Source organism: Montipora capricornis, chromosome 3 (assembly GCF_036669925.1).
Source record: "Montipora capricornis isolate CH-2021 chromosome 3, ASM3666992v2, whole genome shotgun sequence".
Classification (NCBI taxonomy): domain Eukaryota; kingdom Metazoa; phylum Cnidaria; class Anthozoa; order Scleractinia; family Acroporidae; genus Montipora; species Montipora capricornis.
Genome location: NC_090885.1, coordinates 41,561,204 through 41,582,064, shown reverse-complemented (window position 1 = coordinate 41,582,064; position 20,861 = coordinate 41,561,204). Strand labels below are relative to the sequence as shown.

Genomic DNA, 20,861 nt, shown 5'->3' with positions numbered 1-20,861 from the left:
AATTTCATAATAACAAATTTTCGAATTTCGTGATTAACTTAAGATTTCCCATAAACACCCTACAATAACGTGACGAAGAGTCCAACACCATAGCCCCTTTAAAGATGTCTGTCTTTGATCACTGATGAGAAATTTTTATGAAGGAAAGAAATGTTTATTCGAAGTGCGGGTCGAAACAGATGCTCGCGCTTTTTTTTTTTTTCAGTTGTCTGTGAGACAATCGCTTATGAATTGTCCAGATGAGTGCGGGCATTACTTTCGATCTTTACTAATTATTATGCAGTTTATTTCTTCAAAAATGATCAAAACCCTTTTTTTGAAGGAATATCTCTTCTTTGTCAAAACTTCTTAGTATAGACATATATATATATATTTTTGTTTCCTTGACACAAATGTCCCATGAAATCCCTTTACATTCCTCGCCAAGTCAGCGGCGTAAATCATGCAACGACCTCGTGTGTTTTAAGATCATCTCTGTCCTCTGTTTGGTCTTGTAGTGGTTTTTGCGACATAGTTTGTCTTTGATGACTTTGAGCTTACCAGCGACTTTCTACAGACTTAAATAATTCAGCGTTTTTCTAAAGAACCAGGATTTGAAGGGCGTGTCCTTGCCGGGTTGAATTGTCGTTCTAGAATTTCCCAGCGCTGGAACTGGAATGTTTTTGTTAAATTGACTGAAAATTTTCGTGCTTATTGCTGATGTTTACTCGTGACAATCGTTACGTTTAGCTTGTTGTAAAGTTCATATTGAATAGAACTTTCGCTCCATTCTATCAGCACGTTTGTATTTTTTTCTTATTTGGTGTCTTCTACAATCTACTTATCTTCTAATTGAAGACAAGGCGGAGATTTTCAGAGAAAACGTTCACAGAGAAATTTATCTTCCCAAACACTGATTGCTTTGTATTGCAGAAGACCAATTTAATCTTGCCTTTTTGTCTTCTACAGCGGAAGTGATACAAGAGGGAAATGAAGTTGAACTGCCTTTAGAGCGAATCACCTCGTTTGATTCTTTGTCCCCAGGTACGGTCACATTTTCCATTTGTAACCATTTTAAGCAAAGGGGCGACGAGTGTGGAGAGCTTCAGTTTTGCCTGTGGATTATCGTACCGTGTTGATACTAAAGTGATTTAGAGTGAGCTCTTTGATCTTGTGATTGGCCCTGATCAAAACGTGAACTTTTAGGCGAGATGACCAAATAGCTTTCTAATATTCCTGCTTCAAAACATTAAATTGTATCCCTTTTCAGTAGTTTTCCCCTTCCCTTTTCGTTGGTTGCTTCATTTTTTTGGATTCCACGGGATAGTGCCCTTTCCCCTTCCCTGACTGACATCTTAAACCGGCGCCTTAGTCTTCACAGAACCCAGTATCTTTCCCGGATTTCTCTGCTTCTTCAGGGAAACCTTGTATCCAGGCTGTAAATTATTTTTTCAGGAGAAAAAATGATTGTTCCAGTGAACATTTAGGGATGTTGATTCAAGGATATCTTTGACTATGAATGCGCGAATAGTCGTATCAAATTCCGTAAGCCAAGGTCTTCATTATTGGAGATACTAAGAGAAATTCTTTCATTTGCCTTTTCAAGGGGTGTGCGCAGTCGCACTATTAGGTAGCTTTTTATCATATTAACTCCCTCCTTTCTCATTCTGTGTTTGGCAATCGTTTTGCTTCGCTACTAATACTTATGAATTCGTCTGACTCGTGTTCTTATTGCTATGAGCATTTCTTCTACATTTCTTTAATCATTAGCTCTAACGTGATATTTGTTGGTCATTATTTTTGTCTTACGGCGCACTGCATAAGGTCATTTTTTCATCTTATTTAATTAATTATTTTTACTCGTTGTTAAAGTGCCCCTGTGACCAACAAACCAATTCTTATTTTTCTTTGGATTTCAAAACTATGTTAACTAAACACTAAGCGACGAAAGATTGAAGCCTTGATTTTAAAAAGACACATTTATTTTAACTGGAATTTTCCAATTAAATAAGTGGTCCGCCATCACTAATTTTAAGATCTTGAGAGATTGTATCGAGGAGAAAATGACGTCAAAGGCTCACTAGTTTTAGAATGCAATGCGTGTGTACCGACGCCGCAGAATTAATATGCAGCACGGAAGTTTTGGGCTTTCAGGTGTTTGTCCTCGCGTTTTGCATATATAATAAGCTGCATTCACACGCTGGAATTTTAAGCAAGTGAGTAAATGACGTCACTTTTCCCTGGATCCAACCCTCTGCGCTCCAATGGGCCTTATTCGCGCGTCGGCCACGAGCCTCGCGTTGAAATGGTTGAAAACGAGTTTCGGTGGGGCAAAACAAAAGCTTTTAATCCACCGGGTCTCAACAAGGCTGCCTTGTGATTAAGGCCCATCGGTCAGGTTTGAACGTGAATAATGGCGGACCATGAAATCCAAAACTTACACTCAAAGTAAACGGCCTTTGGATAAAAATCAAAGCTCAACATTTTGCCAGTCAGGTGTTAGGCAAACATACTTTCAAAATCTGAAGAAGAAAAGGAGGCACTTTAAGGTGTTCTTAATTCTTTTGGTTAAATATTAAACTGCTCAGGCTTAGTTTATGCAGCATAACTAAATTGAAATAAAAATGATCTCATAACTGCATTTTAATTATAAGCTAGCGATTTAAATCCAATCTTTTTTTGTGTTTTGACATCTCATTATGATAATGCTACATTACCATTAACCGTTTGCCGTTAAAAAACAGTGACATACCAAGCATTTCATTGAAAATTGAAACCTCAAGCTTAGCTCTCATAGCGTGATATCACCTCAAGGATGGCCACGCCTGTTTCACGTGGTCTTTTCATTGAGGCGGTTCCTTTTTCCCTTGTTCCCTTTAAAAAGTTGCTTGTGTTCCCTTGTTTCCAGCTTTTTGATCCCTAAATGGTTTATGTTCCCTAAGATATTTTGTCATTGTTCCCCTGTTAGCCATGTTCCCCCAAACCCTCGGGAGATCCTCTTCATTGCATTGGGTTGATTTTGTTGGTTCTGTACTCTGTTCCGAGAGGTTAGTTTCTCCGGGTACACCGGTGTTCTCCTTTCCTCAAAAACCAATGTCTGATTTGATTTCTGTGCATCTGAGTGTCCTCAATTATTGCCCCAGCGCTAGAAGACTTGACACTTTATTTCATTATTATTATTATCAGTGGCGACGAGGCAGCTCCACAAAACACCCTTCATCTTGGTTCAGTTTATTTCCTCTGGTCTCTGAAACAAAATGAAACCCCTGGAAGCTAATCAGCAGGCAGGGGGTACCTTTTTCGTTAAGAGGGATTTCTTGCCTCAATGTGTAAGAAATATCAGATGAAACTGAACTGTAGGTACCTTTGTCTATAAACAGTTACTACTGCCCTAAACGAATTCTCTAATTACCTTGAACCAAATTACCTTGTAAACATGTATGACTGTCTGACTTTCTTTGAAGTTAGTGCCCATCGCGTAATTGTCATGAATTTGCAGTGAACAGTCTTAGTTTCCTGTGAGTTTGTTTTGTCTTTTCTCCTTCTATAAACTGTTTTCGTTTCCTCTTTGACTAAACTTCAGAAGTTGGACTTGACCTTCCTGCTGATATGCAAAGCGTCGACAGCTTTGAAATCAGCGTGACTACCGTTTAGACAAGGTAACGTACCGCTCTCCTTGAACATTTCCTCTTCAACGCTCTGTCACTTTGCATGCAGTTTCCGTGACCACAACTGTCATTTTCCATAACATTCTTCTTGTTTGAATCTCAGCTCAAACATTCCTCCTTTTGTACCTCACCTTGCCCCCGTGTTTCGTCAAAACGACGTTTGAGCAACCCATCTGCAAATTTGAACGGTACGTAGTTTCGTGAGTTGTGGCCATTTTGTCTCGTGTTTCCTGCTTTGGCGCTAATGACATTCGCACCTATTAGACGAAACTCGGTCGTTGAAAGGCTTGGACACGTAAACTTATTCAGTGTGTCAAGTATTTACAGTTCTACACCCCTACCTCTAAAGCCGTGAATCTATCACGCTTGTGTAGCAAGCAAGGAGCTTCGAAGCCATTTCTTTGTGCACTCCAGCCACGCGAAAGTTGGGGCGAAAACAGAATCGCATTTCACGCGGTCAGCGTGCGGGAAAAAAAATGATTTCGTAGCTCCTCTTTCGTACGGAAACTCTTGCTACGAGCGCTAGAACAGATGTAAACGCATGACTGGCCGACCCGCAATTTCCTGTTTGGGTGATTGATTCAGTATAGGAGTTTGAAGTTCGGTATTTTCAACGTCCCGGTTCCACATGCCTCGAATTTATTCTTTTTTCCTATGTTCTCAACAGTAGAGGGGATTTTCATTCCCAGGGTCTCTCTTCTCCCCGTGAAGCGAGACCCTGGGACCAGGGGTGCTTACCATTTGCACGAACCATCCAGGTGGAAATTGTAGGTGTAAGTATTAAATGATGCAGCTTGTCCCAATAAAAACTGGATAACGTAAAAAATTTACTGGTATCAACAGGAAAGCCCAAAAAGGACAGAATTAAGACATTGATTGTGCCAATGCATCATAATTTCTGAAAAGTTCTAAATGGAATGGTGTGTACCATTTGATATTCTAACCGAAATTTCCGGGTTTTCCGTGTAAATGGTAAATACCCCAGGTGTTTGTCAATCTTTCTTTCTCGTTGCTCAAACGTCAGTTTTTTCATATTGTCAAGTTGATCAAATTCAGATTAATTCATAAACAACTATTTAAAAATTTAAACCAAGTTTACGTTTTTACGATTCTTTTACGAGTCGATTTTTGCGTAGATATGCGTGATTTCTGACCAAGGTTTGTAATAAGAGTGACTATTATATAATGATAGCCATGCATGTACCGTGACCTTCAGGAAGGTTTTAGCGGTAAGCTGAATTATTGTGGTTATGATGTGCTTTTGGCGTTTTCAAAACATCAGTTTTAAGGGAAACTTTTTTGGTTTTATTTGTCTAAAGAGGTTTTCAAAAGAGAATTGCTAAAGAACCTAAACCTATCTTTTGTAATGACGTGCCCACAACTCTTAAGTATTGCTTTACTTCCTAATCCAAGGACCATAAACTAACTTGTCTTTACGCTAAAGGAAATTTGGAAAAATACTGTTTGTTCCAGTTAGACAAGTATTTAAATGAAGGCTATGTTAGCTCTTTCCGCGCGGATTGTTTTATATTTCGGTATTAGTTACATTTGCAGCTTTTGTTTTAAATCTGTTCTTTCGAGCGTTTCTCTCCTTTCCTCTTACAGTATTTTGCTCTTTTCTTAATTAATAACGAAACTTTTTATCCCTTTAGTGTTTTTTGGTAGTTTTCAACTTATCAAATTATCCTGATACTGTCTTTAATCGTGTCCAATTCCCTTTTGACTCTGTGTTTATTGATCTTTATTCTTTATACAGAAGTTAATCACCCCTTGTGGCGTTTAACTGCCCTAGTATCAGAAGCAAGCAAAGCGCCTATTGCTCGGCCTGAAAGTGGCTTTGATGATTCCGACCTTGACGACAGCTTGGTTTCCTCACGTGTGTCAGCCAACTGGAAAGGACTCACTCTTCCCTCTGTTTGGCAAAGCACTGATAAAGTTGTAGATATACATCCACGACCTCGCGCAAACACTGACATCGGCGACCTTTCACCAGATTCCCAACGTTCCCTTAAGACATTGGATGATTTAACTGACAAAACCTTCTCTGCTGGCTCTATGCAAAGTTTCGTATCGCTGCAAAAAAACATCCCTCCTCCCCCGAAACCTCCTCGAACATTTGAGACGGAGAGATCCGAAGGTCGAGAGAGTTTTCGATACAAACCGCCGCCGAAACCACCAAGAACGTTCGAGTATGAATCACAAATTCAAGCGAACTTTTCCTCGTCTCTATACTGGCATTTTCCTCGTCCTCACAATCGAGTCTTTCAGACACAGATATCTTCACCAGAACTCGACGGAAGCACCATTTCCACGGAGCTTTTAGATGGACAGGAATCCGACGAAGTTCTACCTCCGCATAACCCAGACAGATCTAAGTTACCACAATTTTACTCTACGTCGCAAAATGGCGAAGTGGAAATTTACGTGGATGACGCTCTTCCTTTGCATAATAGTGCTAAGGCATCTTTGTTTTCTACAGTGTCTACCCATCATAATGGCGATGCGATCCGAAGACCGAAACGCGGTTCGATTGAATCGCCAGGTCCCGAGTGTAGGCATTCGATATCGGACTCGGGTCTGAACATTTCGCAGGAAGAGATGTCCTTGCTTGGATCAGTGAAGCCTCGTGGTGGGAGGCGGAAAAAAAGAAAGGCTCTGAAACATACTACTTCAGAGACACTGCGACATGTACGAGGCAGCATAGAGGAAAATCAACAACTTCTGGACAGTCCACGAATAGATCGCAGTTTTCTGGAGACGACGTTGTAGCGGATTTCCTAGAGGCATTTTTTTTTTATTTAAACACCATCCGGATCAGTTCTGGTATTTTTTGCATGGGTATTAAAATAAGTGGTTTTGCTTGCTTCTCAAGTATGGCCGGGACTTTTAAACTAGAGTGCGAGGTTTTATAAACCGGCCTGCAGGCTAAAGTAGTCACTCTCTAGACATAATCTGCGCTCTCAAAACAGAAAACTCAAAGTCTTCCGTTAAAGTTTATCGTAGAATGGCCGTTGTCTCTTTTTGATCTAAAGTTATATTTCTTTTATTAGCCACAGTCGATCGATTCTTCTTGGCTAAAATTGTGATCTGGAGTAGTAAAGAAGTCGAGCACACTTTTGTATGCATTACGGAGCACCCAGCCATTGAATAGTATGTGTATTTCTCTGTCTAGGGAATATTTATTGCAGTTGTTGTTGCAGAGGGAACACGGTTTTAGTTAAGTCTGGGGAAATTTAAATGATAATGCCTTAGTTTTTAGGTTTTTATATATAAGCATGAAAGTTACCGCTGATTAACTGACGGCAACCGGAAGTGTGACTGGAGGCTGTGATGTCTCGCCACAAAGGTAAAAATTCACACTTTCAGTGATCGTCTACCTCTCGGGACCATTTGTAGAAACGCCCACTCATGAATGTCTTTTAAGCTGGCCTAAGGGTTGAACAACCTCTTTTCCCAGGGTCTCAATGACAAAGGAGGCAGAGAAGAGAGACCCTGGGAACGAGGTTGAGGATTGAAATGGTATTTTCTGCACTATGGCGGAGTTTTTTGCATCATTCCCAGGCATTTGGAACCCAGGGACTTGGGCATGATTGTCAGCGAACAGATGCGAAATTTATGCCTTCGAACTGATGATATGTTAGTGAAAAATATTAGAGAGATTTAGCATGACAATTCCCTTATTGTAACTTTTCTCCCTCTTTTGAAAAGTTGCTTAACACCTTTAGGTTACAGTCAAGAAATGATCTTTAATACATCAAACAAGTTTTAACTTTTTTGGTTAAACGCAAATTTTAGTTCGACCGTGTTGCTAAACCTCTCTATTGTTTCTCAATATTAAAACCAGTGATTTTTAATGAACTTACTGTACTATTCCAACTTGATAGGAGATTTTTAAAAGTTTTGTACCATTTTCAGGGTGCATATAGGATTGCATTTTAACATATGTTTACGTATCTATTCAATGCGATAGTATGTCAGCATGAGAATTTAGGTTTTTATGGACGTTATTTTTCTTGTGCGATAGTTTCAAGCATAAAATGTTTACTAGTGCTCTATGAATTTTCCACTGCGAATTCTTGACACAAATTAGCTGTGTGGTAGTTGAGACAGTTACAGGAAAAAATACTAGGCTCGGTGGATGGTTTGTACGGGGTCAACTCAAAGACCTTGTTGAGTAAGTTTCTGTTTGGAAGTTCGTCTAGAGTTAAGTTTTCAAAAGATGACGGCTTTCTTTTCGTGTGGTTGACTTTGGTTGAGTTCCGATCAAAGATCAAACTGCGGCCCTCTCAAGTGTCAGATATTGCGCAACTAATACCCTTAATTCTCGAGGACAAAACACGTTTTACCGACAGGGAAGTGTAATTTATTTATTAAGTGTTATTTATTGAAAGTAAAAACAAGATACATCGTATATGCTATAAAAATTTGACTGATGACTAACTTTTAAAATGGATGCTATAATATCGGAAATCATTGTTTTAAAGATTTTAATCAAATACATGTAATGTATAATCGCCTCATTGATGACAACCTTGTTTTGTCTTCTATGAAATGTTTTAAGAGTACCATTAAGCTATACCTGGCTTGGAAATTAGGCGATTCGTTTGCATGAATTATGAATTGGTTTTATTGAGGAATGTAATAAATGATTCTTGACATGCTGTCTTTTTGTCGAGTTCTTCGCTTGTGTTGGTTCGCCAATCTCCGACGACGGCTCATCAGAAGCGTCGATTGCAGCGGCGAAGGCACGACCACTAAACACATTGGTTTTGAAAGAAAGAATAACCGTGCTCCAACACGACCAAATTTAAGGTTTTGACGACAACGTGAACATGTCAGAACTCGAGAGCCTTTCTTCAAAGAAACACGGCAAGAACCACTTTACAGCCAAGCATGATGGGTACGAACTTCCTCACCTTCCCCCACCCCACCCCCACTAAAAAATCTCTTTCCTTCAAGACATAACGCGCCTGCCTGTCAGTTCAACAGCTGGTGTGATTTTTCTGTTTGGGGTTTTGCGTGATATAGACTGTTCGGGAGGGAGAAAAAAAACTTTCCGAGAATTAGCGTGAATAGTCTGCTTGGGGTTATCATTTTCCGATAAAGTCATTTACGAACTAGCGAGACTTGCGAAAGCCGTGTGGTTACACTGATCAGATTTACACAGTAAGGGATGGCTTCTATAAAACGAAGTCATCGATCTGGATAATAAGAGAAAGTTTCAATGTTATCATCTTAAAGTGCATTTGCATATTCTCGTCCGGTTTTTCATCGAACTGAAAAGAAAGACACAATCCGATGACTTGCCACTGGGCCAAGGTGTGGTGTGTCATACATGTGTCGTATGACAAGTGTTAGCCTGCTTGCAGGCTGTAATTTGTATTTCGGTCGCCATATTGGACGGGTGGAAGTCGAAAGATCTGGGACGACGGGGAAAACTTTCTCGGCCTCTGTTTCCCGCCCCCACCCCGTGTCACCCAGCCCAGACCTATCCCATACGATCCCAATATGGCGTGTGATACGTGTTTTACGGCAACAACAACATCTACCGCCTGCAAGCAGGCTAGTGACCGTGAAGGTTTCTAATCACGCGAACGGAAATCTCCCTAATATAATATAACATATTTTAATTGTTCTTCTCTTGCCATCCCTGACGCCGGGACACCGTTCAACGAACATAACATTCGGATTTTCATTCGGAAGTATGGGAAAGATAATTCTCTGCATTGGGAATAAAATTACTGATGACTGCCACATAGACCTCTTTCAAGATAATAGCGGCCGAATAAAATGTTCTTTTGTTTTAATGCTAATAAGCCTTTCTAGCCTTGCTACGACCAGCAAATTTTAAAAGAATTTTTGTTTCAAAACGAGGGCTGTAGGTCTAATTAACATAAAGACAAAAGAATGTAAAAGTGGTCGCCATTTATGAAATTGGTCTATATAAATACGATCGAAAAAACACCAAAACACTTGACGCTGAAGCTAAAGTAGTGCGGCTCGATGAACTTAACAGCAATATCATCGAAATCAACACAGGCGGCAGTCCCCAGCAAATGCGTATGGTACTGTTGGAATCCTTTATAGATCGTTTTCACTGTCACGCAATAAAAAAATAAATCGAAAACCATCCAGTGGAAAAAGTCAAGAATTCGTGATGTTGTAGAAGATAAATGAAGAAGACACTTCTCCAAGTTTTAGGCCTGTGCGTTTCCCCAAACTTCAGATATTCGTCGAAATGTTTCGCAGAAATTTACAGAGCCCAGTATGAAAACGCCATGTTGGTGCACATCTGTGGTGCACCAATATGGCGGCCGGAAAATAGTGTCAACATCTGTTACTTACTTTGGCTATCTAGGCGAGTGATCATCTGTACTGAACAGACAGCTATTTATCTAAGCACTTTTCCTAATGCTTTAAATTCTAAAAAGGCTCAAAACCATGAGATAAATATATATTTCTCAATAAACTCGATCGTCGCCTCGTGTCACGCACCGCTAAAACTCAGAAATTCAAAATGCTCTGGTTTCCAAACGAAGCACGCTATTGAGCTTTAAAATTGCAAATGGATACAAATTTACCGCTTCTTATACCTGATGAAGATAAAAACTTTCGTGGCTCTTTAGTTTTGGATTTTAGAAAATGATGACGTCACCTGAAAACGATCTATACTGCCCCAAGCGGATGATCTCCAAGGTATACTGATTCAGTTTATTGATCATCAAAGATGATCTTGAAGGGAACCTTTCCTCCTCCTTAAGAAAATAACGTTTTCAATCCAATTTGTGTAAGATTTTTTTTTTGAAAAGTGTTAGTATCGGAACAAAATGAGTTTAACAACCGCTCATTTCCAGGCGCCGCCATCTTGAATGATTGGAACGTGTTCACGTCACAATTATTCAAGATGGTGTCGCACGGGAAATGAGCGATTCTGAAATTTATTTATTTCGGATATAAAAGCTTTCTTAAACATAGATGCAAACAAATTTGACTGTAACATAATTTCCTGTGGTTTAAAGTTATTTTAATGGTGGAGTGGACGTTCCCTTTTATGTCTTCAATATTTCATTGTCAGCATTTTTTTTTGCAGACCCCATCATTCACGAGTTTTTGGGCGCCATTGTGCATGCCTCTATCTTTCGTCCTTAGGCTGTTTTCGTTGGACTTAATACCTACAAGAACCATTCCGATTGAATCCTTCAAAATTAATCGGAGGCGAGTTTGCTAGCACGAGGAAAGCGAGCACTCGTGGAAATTTTGCGAGCAGACTGGTCAGGCAAAAGCTACGATTTGAGAGCATACGAAAATTCAAAGGGACCAGTCGATATCCCCTAATTTTGCGTCATATAGCTTTTGCTCGGCTAAGGAAGAGAGAGGTAGTTGTTTTGGCGACTGGATTTAATTTTTTAGCATTTTTCATTTTCATCTCTGTTTGACATTAGTTTTCCTCCCCATCAGAGAAAAAGGAAAATTGCTCGGCTCACGGTACTCCGTAACAATCCTAAGCTACATCAAAGTGCACAATCGTCAACCACGATCCTTCCACAAAGACAAGTCCATTGAACTGAAACCAAACACTGAAGCTTACAAAAACTCGTTTTATTGTAGAACTATTAAAGCATGGAACTCGTTGCTTAGCAATGCTTTAGACGTAGCAAAACCTCCATTATATAAGGATGCACATAGATTAAAATGATTGATTTTAATTATGCATATCACCAATTATAACGCTTTATTTAATTTTTATTTAATGATTTATTTACTTATTTATTTGTTACCTATTTAGTTCATTTATATACAGCATTCATTTTTTGCATGTATATATTTATGAGGTACCCCCACCTTATTTTTTCCTCCGTAAGCCTTGCATAGCTGTCTGTGAACCAGTGCTGAAATCCTTTTTGTGGGCCCTCAGCAGCGTGCCAGGATTTGAGTACGCGCCATGGTCTGGTAAAGAAAACAAATTTTCGATAAGACTGGTAATAGCCAATCAGGTTAAAGGGACATTTGAATGTTCGTTGAGTCCATTGAGGGTCCAGAATAAGGATCTCGGCGCTGCTTCGCAAACGTTACTAAGCGGTGTTGGATTACGTCTGTGACGCAGCTAGTCTTGCAGTGCTGGGTGTGTTATGTCTTTGCAGGACCCCTACGCCCCCCCCCCCCCCCCCGCCCCCGGTTGATGTTGAATATATTGAACTTAATCGATGTGCGTCTAACAGCGTCTTTCTATTACGTTTCGTAAAGGCGAAAATGGACTATGTACAACTGACCGCCTTTACGAAAGCCATGCTTTTTTGTGTACAATGGACAGCCACTATGATTTTGTGTACAATTATTGTTTAATGTTCGTCTTTCGTGTGCTGTTTTTTTTCTTTTTCTTTTTTTCTTTTTTTTTTTTTCAGTTATACTATTACGTCTGTTGCACTGAAACAATGTTCATTTTGGCTTTGAAGAGTACATTGGAAAGGAGTTTGCCGCCGCGGAATACTTCAGCCAATAGTTAGAATAACCGAATTAGGTGTAAAGTGAGCTGATGCCTGCAACCTTCCCAACAACTTTTGACCACGATTGTAGAGGCCCTGAGGCCCTGACGCGGGGGGGGAGTGGGAGGGGAAAGGGGGGTCCCGTGTCGCTTGTCTGAATTTTAAAATCACTCGTGTCGGGGTTTAGTCGGCTCATTCTCGGCCTTGACATCACTGTCGGAATTTTGCTGGGAAAGGGTGTCCTTTTGTCGGAATTTCATTTTATGTGCTGTCGCTACTTTTTCGGGGCCATATTGCTTGTCGGAATTTACCCTGTCAGGGCCTCATTGTAGTTTCATACATTTTCTTTTTGCTCGAATTTCTTGAGACTCTAATGTTTGGAGAATATGTACAATCTTATAAACACTTTATTTATGAACAGTACTTGAATGAGTTATAAAAACTATTTGAGATTTGAACATGATGTGATTATTATTTTTAAGGACTACATGCGTTTTCTATATTTTGGCGGACGTGGGCATCTCGTTTTTTCGAAAATTTTACCAATTTTATTTGTATTCTTGGAGAGCGGAACGCAAAACACTTTTAGCACGTTTCAGCTCACCATTTTTTTAAACGTAACTCGGTTGCCGACACGAAAATACTCTAAGAGGAGTGTAAGTTCCTGAGGTTCGCGGGCCACAAATGACTTGTATTTTTTGACTTGTTTCGGAAGATCCATGTCCAGTTACATAAAGCAAACCTCGAGAAAAATCTACCGATGGCAAAATGTGAGCAAGAACTGCATTTAATACCTGCTATATATCTGTCAGTATTGTAAGATGGTCCATGTTTAATGCAAGAAAGTTTTGAAAACTCACTTGCTAAGCGTTAAATTCAACACTAGACTTCGCAGAAGGGAATCAGACTGCTTTTTTTTTTTAACAAAAACGTTTATCGTGAAATAAAAGTTAAAAGCTTCAGGAGGCTGAAAATTTAACAGGTGGGTACCAGACATTCTAGACAAGCCCGAATACGTTTTGGATACCAGAATATCTCGAAAAAAATGAAAGGAGGACGTTTCAAGGCATGAACATTTACAATTTTTGTCTCTTTTTTTCTTGACAGGCTTGAAGCTGGTTTTTCGTTCACGAAACATTATCGAAAATTTCTGAGAAATAGTTGCAGAACCTACAAGTAAGGGCCCTACAAGGCTGTTTGACTTAACTGACGGCTTCAGTTTTTTGGTGCATGTCACCGTGATTTGCGTTTAGAGTAGAAAGGAGATGATTCAAGAGCATCAGACAGTCGCTGCTTAGCTCAGTATTCTTTTGCTCTTATTTCAGCGACTGCCACAATTGTGTATTCATTTCATTTCAGGTATGGTGATATGCCAGGTTACTTAAGTTTGGGGCGCTTTTTTGGGATCAAATTCGAAAGGAGATTAATGTGCTTAGGTTAGAATCCGAATCCTAGGTTTTCGAATACACTCTGTCCTCCACCGAGACTTATAAAGTGTTTAACTTTCGGTTGAGAAAGGGTTTTGAACACCCTTGATCGCGAAGGCCTAGGCCAAGCATTATAAGAAGCAATGTTGCATTTTCCGACTTGCAGGCATTTCCCCTCCGGGGTCGTTGTTTCTGTCGCGTTGTCCGCCATCTTGAATTTAATTTGTAAGCGCCCTTGTCGTTTTATTGTTCCTTCCCTGCCCAACCAAATTTCTCTTTTCAACCAAAACAACAACCGATAAACTGTTTGTAATTTATTTGCACAATACGGAAAAAGGTGGACGGTGATTTGAAAATTGTTTTTTTGACCCTATTGTGGAAAAATGGCAGCGTGGCATCTCTCGAATGCAGCGGGAATGACATTCCGCAAACATATTAAATTAACTTCTGCAACTTTACACAATTGAAGTGTATCAATTGCAAAGAAAACGATTTGTAATCGATAACGTACATTATACAGGCAGTAATCCCATCAGTTTTGCAGCAGTGCTCTAAACTATATATATGTCCCCAGGAAAGCCCACGATATCCCGCGTTATTTTGTAAATGGCCGCAAATGAGTCATTTCAATTGAACGGCCTTGCTGTCGTTTTGCAGGGAGATATTTAGCTTAGATGTCAATCAACGAGAGTGAAAGAGATGCCTTTTTTTAAAGTACTACTCCACAATTACAAGGAACGGAAGCTGACGTTTAAAATTTAGATAAAAGTCGATTTGTTTAAAGTGATAAGCGAACAGATATGTATATCATGAATGGTCCTTGTGGTTTAGTTTTCGACTACTCGTGAATCGAGCGATAAATTTTCATTTTGAAACGTCTTCGCTATGGTTTCAAGTTAAGGGGTTTATTTATTTAAATTAGATTATTTCTAATTCTTCACACACTCAAAAATTTCATGTATACTATCCATTTTCGCCACAGTGCGTTGCCGTTACTGATCGAAGAATCCATCGTTATCTCTAAATGTTATTTTTGTTCCAATGACAGGTTCACTCTGATAAAGTGACGATCGAGACCGTGACAGAAGATAAGATCCAATATACTGCTGAGTTATTAGTGACGGAGAGGAAATGCGGAGCACAAACGTTTGCTCTAAATCCCAACTTCTTCTAAACCGTTTCAGGCAACAGCAGCAAAATTTGATTCGAGCCTTAAAATCGAGCATGATGAATCCCATAATAAGAGGATTGAGAACAGAGTTCAAATATACAAGAATACTGCTAAATATTGCTACTTTTCGAAACTCTGCACTTGAAGAACCCCCGCCAAAATCATGCCACAACCAAGTTACTTGGTATGGTAACATGCACAGAGCAAATGCTATCACCACAAAAACAAACACCTTAACAATCTTGGCGTTCCTGTGCAATCGTGCATCAATTAATTCCTCAGCAAGGGACCTTTTTCTCTTTCTTGCCTTTAAAGACTTGATTTCTTTAGAAAAGACGTAAATTATCCTCGAATAGAAAAACGTCATGAAACTTAAAGGCGCTAGGTAGAGAAATATGAATATAGTAAGAGTAAAGACTTTTGCGCTGTAGACTTGTGACCATTGCTCGATACATCTACTTTCTGTGAGCCTCAAAGTAAGGGAAAATGGCAACACAACCAGGCAGGCTAAAATCCAAATACCAACGATGATTATTAATCCAGTTTTGAGCGCAATAGCGGGCTTCATAGGTGTTGCTATCAATCTATAGCGATCCACGCTCATGAGGAAAAGCGTCATAACAGATACATACACGAGAACAGATTGAAATGGATAAATAACGTGACAAAAGGCGACACCATATGGAAATCTACCCATCAACTGCTCAGCGATGTCCAATGGAATGCTCACGAGACATGTTCCTGCGTCAGTAATCGCCAGGTTCAAAATCAAATGTTCGTGTATCTTTCTCCTTTTTACGCTTAAGATTGCTTTCAGCACCGAAAGGTTTGCCATCGTTCCAAAAAGAGCAATTAATGTGAGTAAGCACACTGCAGCTAATTGCAGGCGGCCCGCTGTAGATGTTTCGTTGGAGAAAGAAGTATCGTTTGATGTGAAGATCGAGGAAAAATTGCTATGGCTTTCAAAAGGTCGAGGCATTGTTCACCGACAACTACGAAGGAAGTCGATTTTATATAAAGCTCGTTAAACTCACGTGGAACGGAATGGGTGTTCACGAAACAGACCTATGTCACTCACCACACCATACCAAGGTCATGGGAACTTAATATCGTTTCCTTTTTGTGTTGATAAGATGTATATAAAATTAGCAAACCTGTCATCTACTTCAAAGAAGTAAAAAAAAATAGATAAAAGCTGATCAAACAATAATGTTGTTTTTTAAAGTGACGTAGACTTTCAGTACAAGCAGCTGAATGGTCCTGAATGTAGGATGAATATACAAACTATCTGTAACAATTTCAGTACCAAGAGGATAGAAAAACGAAACTTTCCTCTGCACTTGGTGTAATTTCTTATAGCTCGATCGGAAGGTCGCAGGTTCGAATCCCGCAAAGGAGAACTTGAGTTTTTCCCCGTGAATCCCCGTGTCACCATCGGTCAATACATCTCTTTATCCATGATTTCGTAGATCTTGGACAAACTTTCTTCGGTATGGATGTCTAACTGAGCAGAAAGCACGAAGAAGGACTTCTTCCTAGCCACACTTGCACCAGTTGCTTTGGCTCGTCTTTCATATACCGGATCCGAAATAATTAATGTCCATAGAAGAAAACAACTCCTAATCGGAATAACAATGGTTCATTTGTCTTGCACCAGTTTAGTGCGGTATAGTTTGATGAAGCTATGCATGCCAAATCACGGAAAGACTCCAGAGTAAGATTAATGACACCAGCACTGGGACCTATCGAGTACCTTTGAGGTCATACTTGAGAGGAGAAGCTAAGGATGAAATAATACGCGTTTCATACTTTGGATTCCGAGGCATGGACATGCTAGCGGACCTAGCGAAGTCTGCATAAACCACCCAAACAATCAAACTAGACGCCGTGCAAGCAGAAGCCCTTCAGGGGCACCCAACGAGAGTATATTTCAAAACCACTCATTAAACATAGCATTGTTAAACGTATTTTAGTATTTAAACCCCTAAAAATTGTTCATCTGTTCGGATTTCCTAGCCATGTGAAAGTCTAGTGATCCGAGAATTATAGGGATCAAAACTTATCTTTTCGAAAATTTCAGCCAGAAAAAGGCTCCCGAAAATTCTAGGTGACCTTTTTAGGGTAAAAATCCGTTAAAAATGGGCAATTATACCATTTTTTTAGATGTTCGAAACACCAGGCAGGCAAGTCAAGCAAGAAATTTTACAACAAATTTTCCGAAAATCCTAGATCTCAAATCGTCTTGCAAACAGATATTTTCCGAAAATTGACGTTGGGTGCCCGTGCCATTTGGCTCGCGAGTTCACTTATTTCGTAATGTCCTGTCCCATTTTAAGCTTTGGTAATAAATTCAGTCTAAAGATAACAAAACACGTTCTTGAGTAAAACTCACTCGTTTCTTCTTTCAATAGTCTCCACTAAGCAAACGTTTATTGCCCGCACTAAGGAGGTTTCTGCTTCATAATTCCTCTTCTTTTCAGTCTAATCTGATGCCAGGTCAAAACATTTTTGGCTTTACGTTTGCATCAAAAAGTACTGTAAGAGCCAGGAGTTAACAGTAAAACGACAAGCCAAAAGACAGATGAAGAAAAAAATAACAGTTTATATATATCATTCTGAATCGAATTATCATCGAAAGATTAATGATAATCGATCGTAAAAACGTTTAAATTTCTGCAGTCTCTGTATGAATCAAGGGGAAGGCAGCGCAGGTGAGAGCACTCACCTCCCACCAATGTGGTCCGGGTTCGATTCCCAGATCCAGCGTAATATGTGGGTTGAGTTTGTTGGTTCTCTAATCTGCACTGAGAGGTTTTTCTCCGGGTACTCCGGCTTCCGCTTTCCTCAAAAACCAACATTTGATTTGATTTGCGTTCAGTTTACAGTGTCCCCAATTAGTGCTCCAGAACGACTAGACACTTAAATAAAGTTCCTTTTCTTTCCTTTCCTTTGCGTGCGTGAAGACAAGAAACCCAATCTTGTCAACGCAACAATCAAACTCTTTTCTGAAGAATCTCTTCCCTAATTAATGAAGCAAAACACGGACTACAAGCTTTCTTTCAAAATAATTCCTAACTAACGAGAACAAGTTTTCTTCCAAATAAATCTTCACTGTCACACTTCCAATTATGTTTACCTGAATACTGCGCAGAGTTGAGTACAAAATAAATGTAAACTGCCAGACAACTGAGATGCGACTTCAGTAAACACGTACAGATGCATTCAAGGCGTTCGATATCGTCAATGTTTGTTAAGCCCATACAGAATTTGCCACTGATTTGGTTTCAGTGTTGTACATATTAAACACAACGGTTAGTAAAATAATTATTTAGAAACAAAGCTCACTCAGTTGATACGGAGATCAAATTGTTGTCGAAGTCCATAATTACTCGTCACTTTTACGATTCAAGATATTTATTTTTCGGCGCCTGTCTTATTCATACAATTGACTTTCCATTCTTGAGTTCCATAAGGGTATATTTTGTTTAAAGATCCACTAAAACGCCATTTGCGTTACAATGACTTTCGACGTCACTGCAGGTTAATTAAATATTCTACTGTGTCCACCGGATAAAATCTACGCATTTCATACGAACCCCTGAAACCTACCAAAAATACGCGCAGATGACTCTACCCAAAACGACACTACTTAGCAGGGGAGTGTCAGGAAAGACTTTTCCCGTCACGAAAAAAAAGGAAAACCAATAAATGCCACCCATTGTCCGACTGGTTTGCCATACTGGTAACCCAGTAATGAGGTTGCTGAATGGACTATCCAAGACCTACCTGGTGCAATTAATGATCGGGACGGATAAAGAGAAGGAGTCCTAGAAACTGATCCGAGCGACCTGCACGCCTACATAATGGTGAAGATGAGAATGTTTTATTTACCCATAATTGTTGACAGAATCATTTCCACAGTTTTCAGGTCAAACAATTTTCCATTGTGTAAGGTAATACATTCAGCTCAAGTCACCTTAGATGGACTATTGCTCCGACATTAAATCTCTGTTTCTAAATTTGTAACTCGATTAACGACTCTTTTTCAAGGAATTGTCTTGCTTTACCAAAGTTGAGATGTCGTATATAAGAAAAAGAAGGCTAAAAATAAAATGAGAACATTAAGGTGAGAGAAGGGGAGCTGTTGTCCGTCTCTTCAGGTTGTCATTCACAAGTCTGGAAAACGGGAAACGTCTCAACTCTTTTGTTGATAGGGACAAGGGAAACGAATGGAAAGAGCGCAGCTACATCGACAGAAGCCATAAACTTGGCCAGACATGAAAAAAAATACACAGGGTGGTAGTTCAGTCACAAAATTTAATATTATGTACATTAGAATTTGCGAGATTTGCTCTCGTGGTATTAACTTGAAGTTTTCGGCAACAGTAACCAATCAAGCCCTCACAAAATATTTGCTTACACCTACAGTATTGCCAACAATTCAATGAAGACTGTTCGTTGTTCCCTTCTAAAGACATTAGTGGTTTTTTGAAAGAAAAGGACGGAAACTCAACAGCCATAAACATTGCTGGTGAGGATCTTAGTTGAAGTAACCTTCTCCTCGGTTGGATCTTTGTTTGGATCACCCCCTCGCTCCAGGTACAAGTTATTGAATGGATATTCCTTTGGAATCTGAAATAAGAGATGAAAAGAATGAAAAAAAAAAAAAAACCCACACTACTGGGTGTAGGTCTTGCTTGGAGCAGTCAAATACATGTAGTTATGCTAGTTTCAATTATCCATTTGTTTTCCCATTGCAAGCCGTGATGCGATCTTGCAACCAGCTTTCAGGGAGCATAATAGCTCAGCAACTGCACAGTTATTGGAACAGTGGGGTAGGGCTCAAGTCCTGTTTAGCTCTGTTAAGCCCTGTTTCTTTGAGATTGTTGAGAAGGTAGAATTAGCTCGGATGATCTTTCTCCAAGAAAAACTCTTCAAATATTTATCCACAAAGGTTTAGCAGGTGCACATGAGGCACAAGGATAGAACGGACCCGTTTTCACTCCAGGTAGTAGTCCACTTGTTCAATAGTGAAACCATAATTTAAAGTGGGACTGGAGCGAGGAGAGAAAGGTGACGGACGTGCTTTTTGGTCGCTTTGTTAGCAGTTTTATAGATATGTGAATTTTGTGAATTCAGCGCTCTGTCTACTGACAAAATGAGTCAAGAGATCAAGGAAACCGCTTTAAACACCGAAGAAAAGTGTATTCCCCGTAAACGACAGCGAGAAAATACAGGTTCTCAAACGGACGAGGATTGTCTTTCAGGCCATTGCTGCGATGCCTCGGCAAGTATAACTAAATTAGAGGCCAAGATCGATAAGCTATTAGATTTGTTTACGGAAATAGCATCTCTGAAAGTCCGTTTAACAGAGGTAGAAGAAGAAAATAAAGAGCTAAGAAAGGCGGCTGAGTACACGGGAAAGGAACTAACAGATCTAAAAACTTGTGTGGCCAGCATGTGCTCTCAAACAGCGAGTGGTACCGATGAGATCCGTAACCTCAATATGGAGATTCAGCAGTTAAAATGCCGTAACATCAAATTGGAGGCGTACACTAGAAGGGAGAGTATAAAGATCTATAACCTCACGGAAATTGAAGGTGAGACACCACGAGACACGGAAGATTTGGTTCGTTCAATGATGGAGGAGAAAATGAGATTTCCAAGGGAGGATGTGAATGAAATTAGATTTGAACGTGTTCATCGCTTGCCAACCCGGCGTAACCCTCGGAGGTCCACGAATACAAGGCCTGTTATTGCTAAATTTAGCTTTTATCAAGATAAAGAATTCGTTTGGTCTAAAGTTAAAAATCTAAAAGGTTCTAAAATTGGAATTTCGCATGACTACCCTAAAGAAATCGAAGCAATTCATACGAAATTGTACCCTGTGCTAAAAAAGGCGAAGCAAGGAAAACAATCAGCTTTCTTCAAGGTGGATAAATTAGTCATCAACGGTCAAGTGTATAACGGGATTGAAACTGAAAATCTTCCTTACTACGGTTTAATTATGAGTAGCACATAAGCTTTAGTAGATGGAGGGCTGCTGGGTCTAAATGCACGTCAGACAAAAAATTTGTGTATTTATGTTATTTATTTACTTAGGACATTTTTTGGTATTTTCTTATTCTTTGAT

At 39.6% G+C, this 20,861-nt stretch overlaps 3 protein-coding genes across 3 annotated transcripts in view; 1 reads left to right on the top strand and 2 right to left on the bottom strand.

Moving 5' to 3' along the window:
- LOC138043168 (diacylglycerol lipase-beta-like) overlaps nucleotides 1-8,310 on the top strand; it is a 31,640-nt gene extending 23,330 nt beyond the window's left edge. Inside the window, exons 15-16 of the mRNA XM_068889309.1 lie at nucleotides 949-1,023; nucleotides 5,404-8,310. Of these exons, the coding sequence (XP_068745410.1) occupies nucleotides 949-1,023; nucleotides 5,404-6,416 (1,088 nt within the window). The 3' untranslated portion in view covers nucleotides 6,417-8,310. The remainder of the gene's footprint in view (nucleotides 1-948; nucleotides 1,024-5,403) is intronic.
- A 5,548-nt stretch (nucleotides 8,311-13,858) lies between these two features.
- On the bottom strand, nucleotides 13,859-16,387 carry LOC138041380 (putative neuropeptide Y receptor type 6). The gene has a single exon (XM_068887151.1). The coding sequence runs from the start codon at nucleotides 15,705-15,707 to the stop codon at nucleotides 14,550-14,552; it is 1,158 nt and encodes a 385-aa protein (XP_068743252.1). The 5' UTR covers nucleotides 15,708-16,387; the 3' UTR covers nucleotides 13,859-14,549.
- Nucleotides 16,388-19,028: 2,641 nt separating this feature from the next.
- The window catches only part of LOC138043167 (NADH dehydrogenase [ubiquinone] 1 beta subcomplex subunit 8, mitochondrial-like), a 17,375-nt gene continuing 15,542 nt past the window's right edge, over nucleotides 19,029-20,861 (bottom strand). Inside the window, exon 5 of the mRNA XM_068889308.1 lies at nucleotides 19,029-19,360. Coding sequence (XP_068745409.1) covers nucleotides 19,238-19,360 — 123 coding nt within the window. The 3' untranslated portion in view covers nucleotides 19,029-19,237. The remainder of the gene's footprint in view (nucleotides 19,361-20,861) is intronic.